The sequence below is a fragment of the Mandrillus leucophaeus genome, unplaced genomic scaffold, assembly GCF_000951045.1.
Source record: "Mandrillus leucophaeus isolate KB7577 unplaced genomic scaffold, Mleu.le_1.0 Scaffold149, whole genome shotgun sequence".
NCBI classification, from domain to species: domain Eukaryota; kingdom Metazoa; phylum Chordata; class Mammalia; order Primates; family Cercopithecidae; genus Mandrillus; species Mandrillus leucophaeus.
In genome coordinates this window covers 2,926,935-2,945,138 of record NW_012101465.1, presented here as the reverse complement: position 1 = coordinate 2,945,138, position 18,204 = coordinate 2,926,935, and the positions used below count along the sequence as shown (strand labels likewise).

Here is an 18,204-nt window from a genome sequence, read left to right as displayed (position 1 = left end):
CCGGCCATATTCAGCTAAATGGTGTAGGCAGAGTCTGGTTAACAGTTAAATTTAACAAGGGAGGGGTTTTGCCAGGTGAATATGGTGGGACAATGGGGGCGAGGGAGTGAATAAAAATAATCTAAGCTGGGTAGGGAGGAATTAAGGACATGAGTAGGGTGGAAGGACAGTGATAAAGGTAGTAGAGCCAGTAGGTTGTATGTCCTTGTGGTGGTTGGAATTCTTGCACTGGGGGCATTAGGCATGACTGGGAAGGCAGGAGTCAGAGTGGAACCCTGTCTCTTTAAAACAAACAAACAAACAAAAAGCAAGGTCTAGGATATGACTGCAGGACTGGTGGATGGCTGAGGTAAGGATGATGAGACCACTGGAGAAGTCAAAGAGTGAGAGACCAGGTTACTGGAAGCAGCGTCTGCATGGCTAGTGAAATCACTAAGAATTATGACCAGAGTAACGGCGAGGGCGGGTTGACCATGAGCCAGCTCTGTGATGAGGAACAGTTGGGTGGCCAGCCCAGGGTTAATAGGTACAACAGACTGATAGCATCAGCCTTCTGCAGGGGTTTTAGAGGACACCATTGGAGGTAGCATTGAGGGGCAAGGAGGACATCTTACCTGAACCTCGTGGTAGTGGTAGGAGGGGAATGATAGGGGAAGCAGGACTGCAAGGCCACTAGGAAAGAAGGTGAAGGGAATATTCAAAGCAGAGGTGGAGGACGCAGTGGGGGTGAGTCTTGCTGAATTCCAAGGGGTAAAATGAACGAGTTTCTGCAGTTGGGAGGAGAGGGAGATGGAAGTCACAGTAGGGGATGTACATGAAGATGAAAATCTGGGTGATGAAGAATGACAGGAGGGCTTGAAGGGTGAAATAGAGTATGTGATCCCCCTAGAAAACCGGAGCTCTGGGCCCACTTTCATCCTGCCAGCAAGGCATGGCCTTACCTGGAGCACAGGGAGCTCAAGCTCAACGTACAGACAGGAAGGAAGACGGTAGTGGTTCCAAGGTCTGATGAGTTCACTGCTGCTCCTCAGAGGGGCCTTCTTATGACAGTTCTTGCTGCCCCTCCTCTACTGTCACAGCATCCCGTGTAATCTTTATGGGCAGTATCTGAAAATCTGGTTTGGGGTCTCTTCTCCTTCCCCCAAGCTTTGACTGCTGTATTCTGGTCACCTTTAGTGCCTGGTGTATAGTAAGCATTCGTGTAAAATGTTCCTGTTGGCACATACTTTTTTGGCCCATACATTTAACAGATCCTTAGCAGTCTAGTATTGGGAATAATGTGAACATAACAATTCCTGTTCTCATGGATACAGAACTCCCACAGCTCCAGTTGTCTTATTTTGAAGTACTATGTTGCAAATCTCTCATACATCAAGTATAGCCAAACTGAAATACAGACTCATTGAAACCAGTCTGTATCCTAGATGCCTATTTCCCAAGTCTATCTTCCATTCATACCTGAGCTAATTTTTTTTTTTTTTACAGTTAGCAAACTACAGAGCATCTGCTTTTTTTTTGGGAGATGGAGTTTCGTGCAGTCACCCAGCCTGGAGTGCAGTGGTGCCATCTTGGGTACTGCAACCTCTGCCTCCCAGGTTCAAGCGATTCTCCTGCGTCAGCCTCCCAAGTAGAGGGGACTACAGGCGCATGCCACCATGCCCGGCTAATTTTCTTATTTTCAGTAGAGATGGGGTTTCACCCTGTTGGCCAGGGTGGTCTCGAACTCCTGATCTCAAGAGATCCATGAGCCTCGGCCTCCCAAAATGCTGGGAATACAGGCATGAGTCACTGCGCCCAGCCGAGCATCTGCATTTTTAACAAAAACGCATTAAGGAGTAAGGTGATACCCTAATATACAGTCACACTTGAGAATCAGTTTAATGAAGCAGGTCTGTTAAGTGGAACAGTTTTCCTTATGTCTCCATTTTGCCCAGGAACTGATGTTGGCAAAGTACTAGTATGATCTTTTCAATCCGTTTTCTTTCAGGTAGCAATTGTTGTATTAGGAAACAAAATCGACCTTTCTGAGCAGAGACAAGTGGACGCTGAAGTGGCACAGCAGTGGGCAAAAAGTGAGAAAGTGAGACTGTGGGAGGTGACTGTTACAGATCGGAAAACTCTGATTGAACCATTCACTTTATTAGCCAGTAAACTTTCTCAACCCCAGAGCAAATCAAGCTTTCCTTTGCCTGGGAGGAAAAACAAAGGGAACTCTAGTTCTGAGAACTAAAAATCAGTAATTTCACAATTGTGTGTTGAATAGTGACTGCCTTTAAGTGTCTGTGAACATGGAGTAATATCACTATTTAAAATAGGCCATTTGTCTCTACCTTTGGTCCTCAGGAAAATTCCCAAGGAAGTCATTTAATGCACTTTAGATGTTAAAAGTATTTGGGCTAAGGTTATTATTGCCTGTTATGAAATAATATATTCTTATTCTCATTGTTCGAAACCTGTCTTTGAAATTAGCACCTTTGTTATTTATGTTGTACTTGTGAAAACAGTAAAATAAAGTTTGGACAGTTATGCAAATGCACCTATGTGTAACTTCCCCCTATCCCCAAGCTGTTTCAGAAGATACCATAAATCATTGTTACATTATGCAAACTTCTAAGCTCAGACATGACTTTGTTTTTAAAAAGTTCATTTATCTGACGTCTAGGATTAGAGAACACTTTTTATGTCTAAATTGGACCCAAAACATTGAACAGTTTGGGGTAGTAAGCTAAATTTCATCTTGTAGAGATTTTGCTAAACAGACTAAGACCCATGATTTAGGGTCAAATTAGAATGTTTAGCATGATTTGAGGTACCAGGTAGTGTAAGTAGGTTCATCACACTCTAAGGCCGTTTTTTCTTCAGCCAGATCCCTGTTGATAGACCAGATACTTGAGGGCAAACTGTTTGCTCCTCCTCTTGAAAATGATTAGGCACTTAAGGACAGTAAAGCTGTATTTTCTGGAAGGAAGACTGTATCTTCTGGAATAGATTTCTAGAAAACTAGTCATATACAGTGAAAGTATCAAAAATACTGGGCTCTAGATGGTCTAAGTTAGATGTCTGAATTTGTGTTGTTTCTCTAAAGATTTTGGCAAGACTTGAGCAATGTGGCTGACTGTAACTTTATTAATTTAAAAGGAAGTAAGCAAGCTAGTGGTTTCATCTGTGAAATAACTATTTTGATTGAAATGTAAAATAAGCTGTTCAGCAAAGAACATATTAAAACATCAAGTAATTTGTAACATCTTAAATGGAATACTTTTTTTCATGAGCTCAAGTGAAGAACTACATATAAAAGACAATACTTATAAATCAGCTATTGCTGCTACAGTAGAATTCTTCAAAATTTCTCATCACAAATTCATTTTTTGGTCAAAAAATTACCACTCAGACACTAACTCACCCCTTACCTTTTCCCCCAGTTATTGAATATTACTCTAGCTTTTCCCTCCATACATGTTACATAGATGGACAAATGCTTTCATAATGATTTTTAAATAAGTACCTTCCAGTTTGTTTTGTTTCCTGCTAATGCAACTTAGTCTATATTAGTACAGACAGTTACCAATTGTAATGAAAGAGACACACAGAAACAGCACTGCTGGGTCATGCCATGTGTATACTTAGGTACTGCCAAAATGCCCCCTACGGCAGTGTACCAGTTTATCCCTGACAGAACCTATTTCTCATGTACTTGCTACTACAGCATCTGCAAGTCAGAAAACGCTTTTAAAAAAACGCAGTAGGGTTCGTCTTTGAAGCCTAAATGGGGTAGATTATTTAACCTTGTCTAGGATACCTCAACATCTACAGCTGTGTAAAGTACAGATCCTAATATGGGTAAATAATACCTACTAAATATGCATTATTTTTCGCTTGTTTTAGAAGCAGATACCTATCGATTTCAAAAGAATCTGCAAACAGCAACCAAAAGGCAAAATAAAAGTAAATGAACACAGCAGTATTAGGCGGTTTTTAATATTGTTTATTAGCACAGTAACAAATGCAGACTTAAGTAGTCCACAACATATAACCAATCCACTGAGCAACTCCTATTCCACGCCTTACAGTTAACAGCTTAAGGTATTTCACTACAGGTTTTCACAAGTCCTGATTTAAACCTTTTTTAAACAAAGTAGATTGGCATATAAAATAAAACACATTACTCATCTCCTATATGGTGTTTTACAGCCACGTGTCCATTTTATATATATGAGATGACAGTCTCTAAAAATTCTGTTAAATACCAATGTTCCCTTCCAAGAAGGGAAAACAAATTCCAATTTTGTTTTAAACAAAAAGTATGTAGTCTTAGAGGGACTTTACATAAATGGCCATATGTGTAACCTGTACAAAATTAAGCTGTTTTAAATTTACAGACTACAAGCAACTGAACCCAAATGTCTAAATGTACATTCTTTTCTGTACTACATTTCAGCTAATATTGCAGAACTAATGACAATTTTAAAAGTTGCTATTACCAATTCTGTCTACTGTAGCAAGATACCTTAAGTTACAACAAAATCTTAGGAAATAAGACTGAATAATATCTGTTATAGAAATACCTACTCTTTACCAACTCCCACCCTCCCTGACCCCTTCAGAATCATAAGCAGCTCTCTTCTGTGACAAATAATGTAAGAATTGTGAAAACCCAGTTTATGTAGCGTATCTCTTGGTCCACTGTCTGGCCATTCTGTCATGTTCTGCTCTGTTGGTCATATACTGAGTGGCAATACTTCCCACCAAGGGGTCGGCTGGAAGAAAAGAATGTAGATTACTTTGGAGAAAGGAAAAGAACATTTTAAACTTTAGCAAATACATTAGTGACAGCTTGGGCAGACATGTACAACCAAGTATGTGTGATCAAACCCATCTTCGAAACACCACTCCACCATGCCGGATATTTTTCCATCAAAAATTTAAAAATTGTAACGTGGGAGGAAGAGGGAATGCTCAGGCTTTAGTGTACTGGTCTGTCTGTATCTTAGTTCATTCCATTTTTCTCCCAATAAACAACACCCGATTGGAGTTTCTTTACTCTTATGTGTTAGGCTGAGTTCAATAGTGACTGGAACGGTCAAGGGTCCAGACTACAATGAACATCCAACTGTGTTCATGTGACCCTTAGCTCAATGTCACCAGTTATGGCATTGTGAATACTGTGAAGTCTTCGGGGCTGTTGCAATGCAACACTATTTACCTTTACACTGGTTAAAGAGCCAGGTTGCCAGGCAAAACCTGGACCTCCAATTAAGTATAGTATTTCTCTGAATCTTAGGATCTTTAATAACTAAATTTATATTTGGTTTACCTAGAAGATAAAATAAATAATAAATATATGTGTATATAGACACACACACACACACACACATATATGTATATATACACACACACATTTTTTTTTTTTTTTGAGACAGGGTCTTGCTTTGCCACCCAGGCTGGAGTTCTGTGCAGCGGCATGCTCATGGCTCACTGCAGCCTTGACCTTCTGGGTTCAAACAATCCTGCCACCTCAGCCACCCTAGTAGCTGGGACTACAGAAAAATATTTTTTAAATGAAATGAAGTCCCAAAAAAGTCACAATTCAATAGTCACTAAGTATTTAACAAATACCATTTTCAAAACTGAGTGCCATCTCAGTGACCAGCTATGGGCACATGCCCACTGAACCCCACAGGCAAGGTGAGGCTTGCCAGGCAGATGACTTGGCATTTAGAAGTGTATGATTTGTTTTATAAGAACTATATGGGAAATTAAGCAACAGGAAAAAAAAAAATAGAGGGAAGAATAACTGAAACTGTAAAAGCCCAAGGCAAACTTAGTCTTCAGTTTAAAATACCTTGTTGCTAGAATATACTGATTAATGAAGTTGTATGTCTCAACTAGTAGACTGAACTTCTCGATTAAAACTTTCTTTGAAAAGCAGATTAGTTTTTATATTCATAAAGTTTTGCAGAAAAATTAGTTTTGTCCTGTGAAAGCTTTTGGAAACAAGTACTTTTCAGGTGAGGAAGAATAAAACAAGGTAAAGAATTATTAACCTTACCAGGATTACAGTCTGTAAGAAGTGAGCAGATAGAAAGGAGGACTTTAGAAATGGTTAGTGCTGGACTCCAATTATCTTTCAATATGTCCAAGCAAATAACACCTTGACTGTTAATATTACAATGATAGATTCTTGTCCGAAATGTAACCTAAGGAAAACAAGGAAGTGTCAAACAATAGTTAAACAGCAAACAAACTTTTTACTAAATACTCAACTGAATGACCCTACTTAGAAAGAAAGAAAAAAAAAAAACCTCCCAGATAGGTAGTTTTTAAAAAGGTGAATAAAAGCAGTTTTAATTAAAGCTGTCAAGGAGATAGACTTGTTTAATAAATTTGATTAGAAAGTGTTCACTGACCATCTCAGGGACTGTGTCAATTTCATTTAAAATGTTACGTCCCCTGATGGTAAGTTCAGTACTTCCTAATTTTATCTTTAGCAATTTTAAATCTTTTAAATATTAACATTTCCAAGTCTGAATAGCTAATTGTTTGCTGACCTCTTGTGCTAGCTGGTAGTACTACACTGCCTCAAAGTAAGCTTTAAAATACTTAAAAGCTTTAAAATATTTAAAATCATCTCTCTTAAAAACTGAAGTGCAACATAATAGGTACCTAAAGATAATTAAACAACATACTTAGCAAACAATGACTACACCCAAAAAGCTGAACAAAATTTGAAGAGAAGTCTACTTCTGCTTTTTTCTGACCTTTACATCAGGTCCCACAGACATCCTGTCTACCTAAATCACAGAATTTACTATCTATGTAATCGAGTGTCCATGGATGCAGAGCCAGTAATGGGCAAGGACCACAGCAGAACACAAGCCACATGAGCAGGTGTTATTTGGGTCTCTTAATTTTTATTTGTGAAATATACCAAAACACAAAGTAAAAATTACCTGGAATTTTACCAGTTTTTTTAAAAAGTGACTTTCAATTACTTCTTGTTGCTGCAACTGTACTTTTATCTGGCAGTCTACCTAATCCCCAAAGACTGCATTTCATTTCTGACTGAATGAGAATCACAGATTGAGTACAAGAGATGGGTGACTTGGGTGAGTACAAGAGATGGGTGACTTGGGCAATCCCCACCTCTCCTAGAAAGAAAACTGAGGCCTGGAGGTAAGGAATTGAGCAAGACCAAAACATGACAGGGAGCAGAACAGAATCCAAAACTTTGGTAAGAGATTCTGATTCTCTAGTTGTTTGACCCCCTGACCTGTCCTGCCTCCTTTTTTTGGGGTCTCGCTTTGTTGCCCAGACTGGACTCAAACTCTTGAGCTCAAACAGTCCTCCCAAGTAGCCGGACTACAGGTGCACACCACTGCATCTGGCTTGACACCATTTTTAACTGTTTAAAACCCTTCTCTATGGGCTGGAAAACGGGGGATTAATTCTAGGTTGATGACAATATTACTATAAATAGCGTAATTTTAAGCACCATCAAAACAAAGCACTTACACCTAGAATGGTCTCTGCCAGATAAGGCAAAATCAACCTAAAGAAGTGTTTTGTATATGTTAAAATACTCAGATCTATTAGGACATAAGATAAATCTAGGTTTTGTGATTAAAAATTAAATTTAGAAAAACCTCAACAGTTGCTCTCTTGTGGGAATTAGTAAACTTGAGCATACAGGGAGATTTCTTACCTTTGGAGGCTTGAAGGGATATTCTGGTGTAAAAGTGATATCGAGAAAGAATACACCACCCTCATACACGGATCCTGGAGGCCCTAGAATGGTTGATCTCCATTCATAGATGTTATCACCTTTGGGACCAGCACTGTGAATAATACATCAACAAATAAGCAGATGGTGGCACTATCCCAATTTTTACAGTGTACTAAAAAAGATGGAAAGATTACCTCTCTCCTCTCTTGTTTACTGTGTGGATTCTCTTTACAAAGCAAGTACAGAAATGGATGCAGAACTGCCACAAACCCATAGCCATTGGTCAAGTAAGTAAAGTGGATGATAAAAGAATGTTAAAACCATTCTAAGCCTACCTAGCTACGAAGAAGCAGGAAACTTGCCTCAATTCTCAAACCTCTCCTTGACACGTAGGAAAGTGTAAACAATACTTAAATGAGAAACACATCTCAGCACCTAGAAGCTAAATTAGTGACAAATGACAGCAGTTTCTGCTCAGAGCTACATCATTTATGACCATCTTAAGCACAGAAGTTTCATTTTCTGACCCACTAACTGGTTCTTCCTTGCTCTTGTATCTCTATAATCTCACCTTAAAAAGAATCTAATAGATGGCCATACTTTTTACATTATAAACCATGTTAGGTGGGAGAGGGAGGAGAATGGTAAGTATCCAGTTACAGGTTATTCAATTTTCATTTCAATATGTATTCTATAATTGGGTTCTCTAAATTTAATACTTAAAGACATTCCTCCAACCCTGTTAGCTGTTACTATAAATCACTGTTACATGGGTACACCATAATTTGGCCACCATTCTAAAGCATTGTGTTGGCTTCTGGAGTGCCACTGCGCCCAGCAAAACTACTCTTTTAACTAAATATACGATGTGAATTGGATTTATTCACTCATTTACTGAATGCCCATGTACTAGGCAGAGGGTTAAATGTCAGGAGTTTTGATACTGAACAAGACAAACTCCTTCAAGATGCCCTCTGCTAACTGGTTACAAAGTCTGATGCCTCCATTTAAGAGAAAGAAGAGATGAAGAGGGAGGGAATAAAAAGCCTACCCATGGGCCTGTACTTGCCCCAAACCCATCACGTTTTTCTCTTGGTCTGAAATTTGGTGTGAGAGATGCAACAGGTTAGGGGAATGAGCTATTACAAAGGAAAAGCAGAGGAGAATACAAGCTGAGGAAGAAAACATGACATGGCAAAAAAGGTGGGAGAAAGTATGGGCAACCGAATAGCGGGTAATGGGAAGAACAGGGCCTAGACTGGCTAAGAGGCAGAAAGAGCTCGGACACTGTCTACCTCACAGGAATGTTTTCAGAATTAAGTGAGAGAAAGAAGGAAACTATAGAGCAACACACACCCACGAGTATTCTCTCATTAAACAGCAGTGAGATCACCATTATTAATCCTTTAATATCTCTTTGTGATGGGTATTACCAAAAACTATTAAAAACTTGCTTTACTTTTTATTTTTGAAATGGTCTTGATCCACTACCCAGGCTGGAATGCAGTGAGTGGCACGATCTCGGGTCACTGTAGCCTTGACTTCTAGGCTCCAGTGATCCTCCCACCTTAGCCACCTGAGTAGCTGGGACTACAGGCATACAGCATCACACCTGGCTAATGTTTTCTGTTTCATTTGTATAGACTGAGGTCTCACTATGTTGCCCAAGCTGGTCTTGAACTCCTAGGCTCAAGCAATCCGCCTACCTCAGCCTCCCAGAGTGCTGGGATTATAAGTGTAAGCCACCAAAAAATTTGTTTTAGATTAGATACAGAGAGAGATTTTCTTTTTTTTTTTTTTTTTAAGGGGGGGTTTTTGTTTTTTTTGCCCGGGTTGGGTTGCATTGGCCGGTTTTGGGTTCCTTGCACCTTCGGCTCCCGGGTTCAAGCGAGTCTCCTGCCTCAGCCTCCTGAGTAACTGGGATTACAGGCATGCGCCATTATGCCTGGCTAATTTTGTGTTTTGGTAGACACAGGGTTTCACCATGTTTGTCAGGCTGGTCTTGAACTCCCCATCTCAGGTGATCCACCGGCCTCGGCCTCCCAAAGTACTGGGATTACAGGCATGAGCCACCGCACCCGGCCAGAGATTTTTTAACATTGTCAATACACCATGAAGTCATACTCTGTGTTTAAAAAAGATGACTTCATACTTTTACATGATATCTGATGGCAATTTTCCCAAGGTGGAATGTAGGGAGAGCTCATAATCAGCGCTCTCCCTCTAGAAACAGGCAGTAACTTCTCCAGTGAAATGATACTACTGTTACTGCTTCATTTCCTGAGGTTAGAACCGGTTCTTGGTCATCATACGTTTGCCTACCTGCCTACATGTTTGCATCCCCTCAAAACGTTTATGTTGAAATCCTAACCCTCAATGTGATGGTATTAGGAGGTGGAGTCTTTGAAGGTATTGGGTTAGGGGGTAGAAATCCTCATGAAAAGGATTAGTGTCCTTAAAGAGAACCTCAAAAGCTCTTTTCTCTACCATATGAGGATACAGCAAGAGGACAGTTGTCTGGAAACCAAGAAATGCATCCTCACCAGACCCGAAGCTGCCAGTACCTTGATCTCATATTTCTAGCCTCCAGAACTGTGAGACATAAACTTCTGTTGTTTATAAGCCATCCAATTTATGGTACTTTGTTATAGCAAACTGAAGGAAGAAAGTCTAGAGACGCTGGCTGATACAGCTATGACACCTGGAGTGCAGTTAATGAAAAGTGGACTATGTATGGAAATAACACTAATATAGGGGTTGCAAATAAGGAGGAATGCTTTTTTATCTAGTTTATGGTAAACACTTAAAGGCAAAAGGCTACTCTAAAATCTTTTTACAGATGAGGAACCAAGGCCAAGAGTTCACTCAGAGAAGCCAGGCTCTCTAAAATCCAGTACTGACAATATTCCAAGCTGCCTCCTAAAAAGACACTAGAGCTCAGGAGTCACACCGTTCACGTTCAAGTTGGTAGTGCTAAGAAACCAACCTAGAAAAAACGAACGTGAGGGCAGTCTAACCCTAGAGGTGACATGCTGGCATAGGCCCAATGCTGCTGGTCCTTCAGTGCACAAAAAAGATAAAGGTTTACCAGTATGTCACTACATGCAGACATATGGGTTGTACAGAAACTTGGTGGTTCCCAAATTTCACTGTGCATCAAAATAACCGATGGAACTTTCAAGGTTTCTAGACCCCACCCCAGGCCCAGTGAGTCTAGAATATCTAGAGCGGGACCGAAGAATCTATATATTTCAGTGCCCCACCCACAACCACGGCCTCGAAGCAGGGAGTCTGCATTTGGGAGCCGCTGCTACAGGTTACCAGTGGACAACCAGTCAGGAGCATAAGCTGTAACATTTCACAGTCTGTCACCTGTGACGGCTTATCACCTGTGATATGACCAGAAATCCAATTAAGATTGTTACCTCTCTCTAAATCTGCTTGCAGTTTAGGTGTTAATTTTTTTTTGAAAGTTCAGAAAAAAGTAAAGAAAACAGAAAAGTTAAGGAATCAAGTACACAACAATTACATAACGACACAAAACGTATTACACTTGTGTTAAACTTCAAAACTGGAGAATAAAGGTGCAATATGAAAAATAATTAAATGCTAAGTGAAATAATATCAAATGTAGTTGACCCTGAAGAAAACTCAATAGTGAGGGATCCCTAACCTGTGGGCCCTCAGGAATTACTGTGAATGGTCTGAGAATCCACTGGAAAAGACCAAGCATTGTTACTGAATATCAAACTTTTTTTTTTTTGAGATGGAGTCTTGCTGTGTCACCCAGGTTGGAGTATAGTGGTGTGATCTTGGCTCACTGCAACCTCCGCCTCGTGGGTTCAAGCGATTCTCCTGCCTCAGTCTCCCAAGTGGCTGGGACTACAGGCGTGTGCCACCATGCCCAGTTAATTTCTGTAATTTTAGTAGAGCTGGAGTTTCACCATATTGGCTAGACTGGTCTCAAACTCCTGACCTTGTGATCCCACCCGCCTCAGCCTCCCACAAGTGCTGGGATTACAGGTGTGAGCCACCATGCTCGGCCCTGAATATCAAGCTTTAGATAGTCACTTAAAGCTGCTATTGGATGAATTCAGGTAGCTTTTTGTCATGTGTACTTTCTTTATCAGAGAATAAAACAGAAAAATTCTGATATGAGGGCCTACAATTTTATTTTTTTACTAAGTTCTCATTGGGAAAGTTAGGATCTGCTGGCCTACAAAGTGGGCAGGCAGTCCCATCCCCAGGGGTGGAGGACAATGTTAACAACTCTCAGAAGGCCAGTGTCAGGAGAAAAGGGAATAGGAGAAGCTTTACTTGAGGCTGTTCAAGCATCCCACCAATTTCTTGATAAAATGACTGAGCAGGTTTGCCCTCAGGTCACCTAAGTACACCCTTTACTAATCTCCTGTCTCCTCCAGAAGATGCTTTTGGTTCCACAACAAGAAATACAAGTTTAATTTTAAACACTGGTTCAAGTGTACCTTAGAATGATATGTAATTTAAATTATTAATCCAAATGATTAGAGAGTAGGGAAAATCCTGAATTGGGAAAAGAGGGGTTGAAATTAAGGTATTAAAGAAAGATAGGAGCGGAAAAGTACATTTCCTAATTTTGCATGAAGTCTACCTGTCTGTCTTCACCTGGGCACTTATTTTAATTGAGATTCTCGAAACTGGGTCATCTCAGTTTTGTGTAATAAGATTTTTTAAAACCAGCCAACCAAACTATCACTGGGGTTATAGAAATAACTATAAGACTTTGCCTCCTTTAAAAACCCGCTTATCCCTGTTTGAAGACATTGAAATTTGACTGTGATCAGAACCTTTGCATGAGAGGATGTAACTGAGAAAGTGAAGAGACTATGCCTATACTTTTCACATGTTCCTACACAGAGGTTTAAGGTTTATTTGTAACTAAAAACACTTTTCAAAATGTAAGTAGAATACATACAAGGCAAAAAGAAAAAATATAAAATAGTTTTTTCTTCTATCAAAATAAATATTACTCTGATACAGATTTTAAGAAAAATGAGTCATTTCTACTTTAACACCATATTTTCTTCTTTCTATAAAGGCCTCTGACTTCATACAGGTATGCAAACATTAGGAGCAGGGATGGCCATGAGCCACAACACTTCTGTCATACAGGAAGCTGTGTCTGTTAACTGATAGGAAACTCTCCATTGAATAAACACAATTAACAAGGACTCACTTCTGACAATCCTGGAGACATTTTCTCTCTAATGACCGCTGGACAGCGTGGCTACATAGCTTATGCCTCAATATTATATTGATGAGTATACAAAGTAAAAAACTATCAACTGGTAGTAACTTTTGCTTTACACATATACAGTCTTAAACAGTATTTGCACAGTATAAAATGTACTACAAATCATTGGAGGTATTAAACCAACTGTCAAAGCCTGTCATTAGCACAGTCTTACTAGAATCTGTTGTGTTCCCTGGATTGACTTAAAATCTTCCAGGATAACTCCACGAAGTAACATTTATGTTTCCTTTTTGTTTTAAAATCATGTTTTTGTGAGTCTTTCCCCATTCCCATTCTCAGCACAGACTTACTACAGACTACTCTGCTGCTCTTCCATTTCAATGGTCAGAAACCAAACCTGCATTTCAATTGTCAAATGACATTACTGATTTCTTTTAAAGAACATCCTGAAGCAAAGTGAAATGTAGAATATTTTTTGAGTCACAGTCTCACTGTGTCACCCAGGCTGGAGCACTGTGTGTGATCTCAGCTCACAGTGGCCTTGACTTCCCGGGCTCAAGTGATCCTCCCACCTCAGCCTGCCTAGTAGCTGGGACTAAAGGCACATGCCACCATGCCCAGCTAATTTTTAAAAATTTTTATTTATTATTATTATTTTTAAGACGGAGTTTCACTCGTGTGACCCAGGCTGGAGTGCAGTGGTGCCATCTTGGCTCACTGCAACTTTTGCCTCCCAGGTTCAAGCAATTCTCCTGCCTCAGCCTCCTGAGTAGCTGGGATTACAAGCATCCGCCACCACACCCGGCTAATTTTTGTATTTTTAGTAGAGATGGGGTTTCACCACGTTGGCCAGGCTGGTCTCGAAATCCTGACCTCAGGTGATCTGCCCGCCTCATTGTCCCAAAGTGCTGGGATTACAGGTGTGAGCCACCGCACCCAGCCTAATTTTTAAATTTTTTGTAGAGACAGGCTCTCACCAGGTTGCACAGTCTGTTCTCAAATTCTTGGGCTCAAGTGATCCTCCCACCTGGGCCTCCCAAAGTGCTGAGATTCACAGGTGTGAGCCACAGTGCCTGGCCAGAATCAATTTTTTAAAGGTATCTTTCTATCAAATGAATTTTTACATTTTTTATTGGGAGAGAGGACCCTTGCCTACAAACACATAAACCATAATTCGGATATTATTCTAGGCATAATTTCAGAAGACTCAGTTATCTGCAGTCATACCCTAGAAAAAAAGTGAGAGGATGAGAGGCTGGGAAGATAGGAAGATAAGCATGCTAGAAACAGAATTGTGGTCTGCTGGGCGAGCACTGTTAGAGCAGCCAGGCACACAGCGCCCACCTGGTGCCCTGTCCTCCGCCGCTGCCCAGGCCTCCCTGGTGCCCACAGACAGGTATCAGTGCACCTCCCCAGATGCTAGGAGAGACGCTGAGTGAAGAGAAGGGAAGGATGATTAGTCTTATAGCTGGATCACCTATGAAGAGAAGTTCTAAAGCAAGAAGAAAGCATTTCAATTTGGGACACTTACTTGCAGTGGGAAATTGGGAAAAGGACTATCAGACCAGACTTCTATCCTGTCCAGTCGGCCTTCATTTCAGTCCTTCCACACTGTTATTCTGGGTTTGTACTGTGCTAGAAAGACAACTGTCTTATACAGGCGGCAGCTGATGAATTTGTAAATACTGTACCTACCAAAAGATTTCACACTGAGAAAATTAAGGTAACCTTGGGAAATTCTAAAACAGTCCCTTTTCACTTCTGAGATGTAGGTGTTCAGGAGAAACTAAGGCCACTGTGGGAGTTACATGCCAGATGCACAGATGGCACTGTATTTGTTGTGGACTCTGCAGATGTGGAAGGATGGAAGAAACTAAAACTTCATAAAATCACTAAGATGTAGAAAATCAAGCAGTCCCTGTACTTACAGTTGCTAACACCAAGACTTCAGGAACTCATTCTCTCAGGAATTGATTCATTGTTGGCAAGGAGTGCACTGAGCTCATCAAGTCCTTGGCATTTGCAGCCTACCTGTGCAATCATAGGAGATGGACTAAAGCAGCAGTCCACAACTTTTTTGGCACCAGGGGCTGCTTTTGAGGAAGACAATTTTTCCACAGATGGGGGGTGGGGGCTGGGACGGTTTGGGATGATTCAAGTGCATTGCATTTATTGTGCACTCTATTTCTGTTGCTATTACATTGGGATACAGAATGAAATAATTATACAACTCACCACATAATGCAGAATCAGTGGAGAGCCCCTGAGCTTGTTTTCCTGCAACTAGACAGTCCCATGTGGGGGTGATGGGAGACAGTGACAGATCATCAGGCATTAGATTCTCATAAGGAGCACGCAGCCTAGATCCCTCACATGAGCAGTTCACAATAGGGTTTGCGCTCCTATGAGAATCTAATGCCACAGCTGATCCGATCTGACAGGAGGCGGAGCTCAGGCTGTAATGTAAGCAATGGGCAGTGGCTGTAAATACAGACGGAGCTTTGATCAGCTGGCTGGCCTGCCCACCCACTGCTCATCTGTTATGCGCATGGTTCCTAATGGGCCAGGGACCAGTACCGTGTCTGTGGCCCAGGCGCTGGGGAACCCTGGACTAAAGGAAGGACTTGAGACAACTACATGATAATAATTAAAAGAAAAATGTTGTGGCAACAGTAAAGAAATGGTGACTATCGCTACCTTTTCATCTGTGGGGGGTAGGTCTTCTCTGGTCTGATTTTGACAAATGCAGAGTGTCTACAGCCTGGTTTGCCTGTCTGCCCTCCTGGGTGCTACTGAAGCCTTGTTTTGTTGAATAATCAGATGCCCAACTCTGTTGCCTTGTGGAAGACGAGTAAATGCAGTGCTTCTTAAAGTGGTCTCTTCTCCCTATCCCACAAATCCTTTGGTACTAGCATTTGGGGAAGCCAAGCAAGGATAGGAAATTGACCAGAACACAGTTGTGACATTTGACCTGAAGTTAGTGAGATAAAACTTTAAAGAGTAGGGGGGAAAAAAGAGACATGCGGACAGCAGCAGGAAGTAAGAATGAAGAAAGGGGCAGGGGCAGGGTAGCAACAGTGCCAGCATATTTCAAAAAAAGGGCAGAGGCTTGGGATCAACTGAATTAGAAACTCAGTTCTACCTATTTAAAAATCTCAAGTAATTCCTGATATTATCTCATAGTACAATGACTAATGTTTCGTAAAAATAAAGAACTGGCACTTGGAGTAAGCTTTATCATCCTCCTCAGAAAGCCAGACGTGGCACAGACTGCTTATTAGCTACTGCACGCCTATTCTCCTTTTGTCTGTGGAAGCTTCATGGTAAGCTTCTATGTCACTTATATAAAGTACATCATTCATATCACAAACCCCTCCAAACACCCATATTTCAACAGCAGCCTTAGAGCAGTGGTTCTCGAATGGAAGTAATTTTGCCTCCTACCCTACCCCCTGACATTTGGCAATGCTTGCAGTCATTCTGAATGTCACAAATGGGAGGGAGGGTGCTAATGGCATCTGGTGGGTAGAGACTAGGGATGCTGCTAAACATCCTACAATGCACCAGACAGCCCCCACAAAGAATGATCTCAGCCTAAAATGTCAATAGTGCCAAGGTCGAGAAACCCTGCCTTAGAGAAAATTTGCTCAAGGTTAAGCTAGTAAAGGGAAGAGATCAATCTGAATCCCAGTTGTTAGACTCCAATGCCCAGTCTTATTTTATTTTTTCTGTGCCTGGTACGCCAAAAAGAGATCAATATACATGGTTGTTGTTATTATTACTAAAAGTTAGATTTGCATATACCCTGAATGTTCTATAGACTGATACTCAGAGTGCTGCCTCTGGACAAGCAACATCGGCATCCATGCCCTGGAAGTTTGTTAGAAATGCAGACATCAGACTCCACCTCAGACCCGATCGATGTGCATGTGAACACATGATTCTTATGCACATTAAAGTTTGAGAAGCCAGATATAGAGGATTATTAAGAGCAACGAATACCAACTGTTTCTTTTTGTTTTTTCAGCTGTTGCCCAAGCTGGAGTGCAGTGGCTCAATCACAGCTGGCTCAAGTGATCCTTCCATCTCAGCCTCCTGAGTTGCTGGGACTACAGGCGTGCATCACCACACCTGGCTAATTTTTAAATTTTTTGTAGAGACAGGGTCTTGCTAGGTTACCCAGACTGGTCTTGCACTCCTGGGCTCAAGCAATGCTTCTGCTTGGCCTCTGAAAGCACTGACATTACAATAGTGACAATAGTGAGCCACAGTTCTGATTTTCTAGATTTAAATGACCATTGATATTATTTAGCTCCCTCCTCCCTTGTCTACAACTCTTTGCAGTAACAAATAAGCATCAACCCTGGTAATGCCTAGCTCTATTAAGACAAAAAACAAAAAAAACCAAAAACCCAAAACTGAATTTACAAACTGCTTATATGAAAAAACATCCAATTACGTCTATATTCCCTATGACAAACACACTACTAAAAATCCATTCCCGATTTACTCTTCTATTGCTAAGAAATTCATACAGAAGAAGATAAGCTATGAAGGTAGCAATCTACCAGAGATACCGGGTGAAAGCTGCCTTCTGCATGAGATCTACTTGGTACAATCTTACCCTCAGCATCCCTTCATAAAACTAACCATTTGTAACCTAGAAGTGAGTGGCAGAAGGAACTTGAAAAATGAGAAAACCTTACACTAAGGGTAACAGGGTAGTGACACGATTTTGTAAGTGCTATTAAAAAGCAGGACAACCACTGCCATAGTCCCAATAACGAAGTTAGAAGGCCTCCTCACATAAGGTGAGGGGAAGAGGAAAGGAAGAGGCTCTGGTACTGTGAGGAGTGTACCATTCAGGTAACTAGCCCTTGGAAAGAACTTGCAGACCTAGAGCCAACCTAAAGGGCTCCCCAGAAAAAAACTAGTACCCACACACAAGAATACACAAATTTGGCTGGGCACAGTGGCTCACACCTGTAATCCCAGCACTTTGGGAGGCCAAGGCGGGCAGATCACGAGGTCAAGAGATCGAGACCATCCTGGCCAACATAGTGAAACCCCATCTCTACTAAAAATACAAAAATTAGCTGGGTGTGGTGGTGAGCGCCTGTAATCCCAGCTACTCGGAAGGCTGAGGCAGGAGAATCGCTTGAACCCAGGAGGCGGAGGTTGCAGTGAGATGAGATCATACCACTGCACTCCGGCCTGGGCGACAGAGTGAGACTCCATCAAAAAAAAA

General features: G+C 41.1%; 2 protein-coding genes and 1 pseudogene across 10 annotated transcripts in view; 2 read left to right on the top strand and 1 right to left on the bottom strand.

Annotated features, from left to right (window-relative positions):
- Positions 1-3,251, top strand: part of NKIRAS1 (NFKB inhibitor interacting Ras-like 1) — a 67,061-nt gene extending 63,810 nt beyond the window's left edge. For 4 of the 5 annotated variants that reach the window (XM_011974792.1, XM_011974794.1, XM_011974791.1 and 1 more), the window contains one exon: positions 1,988-3,251. In XM_011974792.1, coding sequence (XP_011830182.1) covers positions 1,988-2,230 — 243 coding nt within the window. In that variant the 3' untranslated portion in view covers positions 2,231-3,251. The remainder of the gene's footprint in view (positions 1-1,987) is intronic. The other variant, XM_011974790.1, reaches the window with a different exon arrangement.
- Positions 3,252-3,962: 711 nt separating this feature from the next.
- The window catches only part of UBE2E1 (ubiquitin-conjugating enzyme E2E 1), a 98,644-nt gene continuing 84,402 nt past the window's right edge, over positions 3,963-18,204 (bottom strand). For 2 of the 5 annotated variants that reach the window (XM_011974773.1, XM_011974775.1), the window contains 3 exons: positions 7,703-7,835; positions 6,050-6,197; positions 3,963-4,757 (listed from right to left, as the gene is read on the bottom strand). In XM_011974773.1, coding sequence (XP_011830163.1) covers positions 4,660-4,757; positions 6,050-6,197; positions 7,703-7,835 — 379 coding nt within the window. In that variant the 3' untranslated portion in view covers positions 3,963-4,659. Of the gene's footprint in view, positions 4,758-5,636; positions 6,198-7,143; positions 7,168-7,702; positions 7,836-18,204 lie in introns of those variants that run through there. The other 3 variants (XM_011974772.1, XM_011974774.1, XM_011974771.1) reach the window with 2 other exon arrangements.
- Positions 14,234-18,204, top strand: part of LOC105535648 — a 63,939-nt pseudogene continuing 59,968 nt past the window's right edge.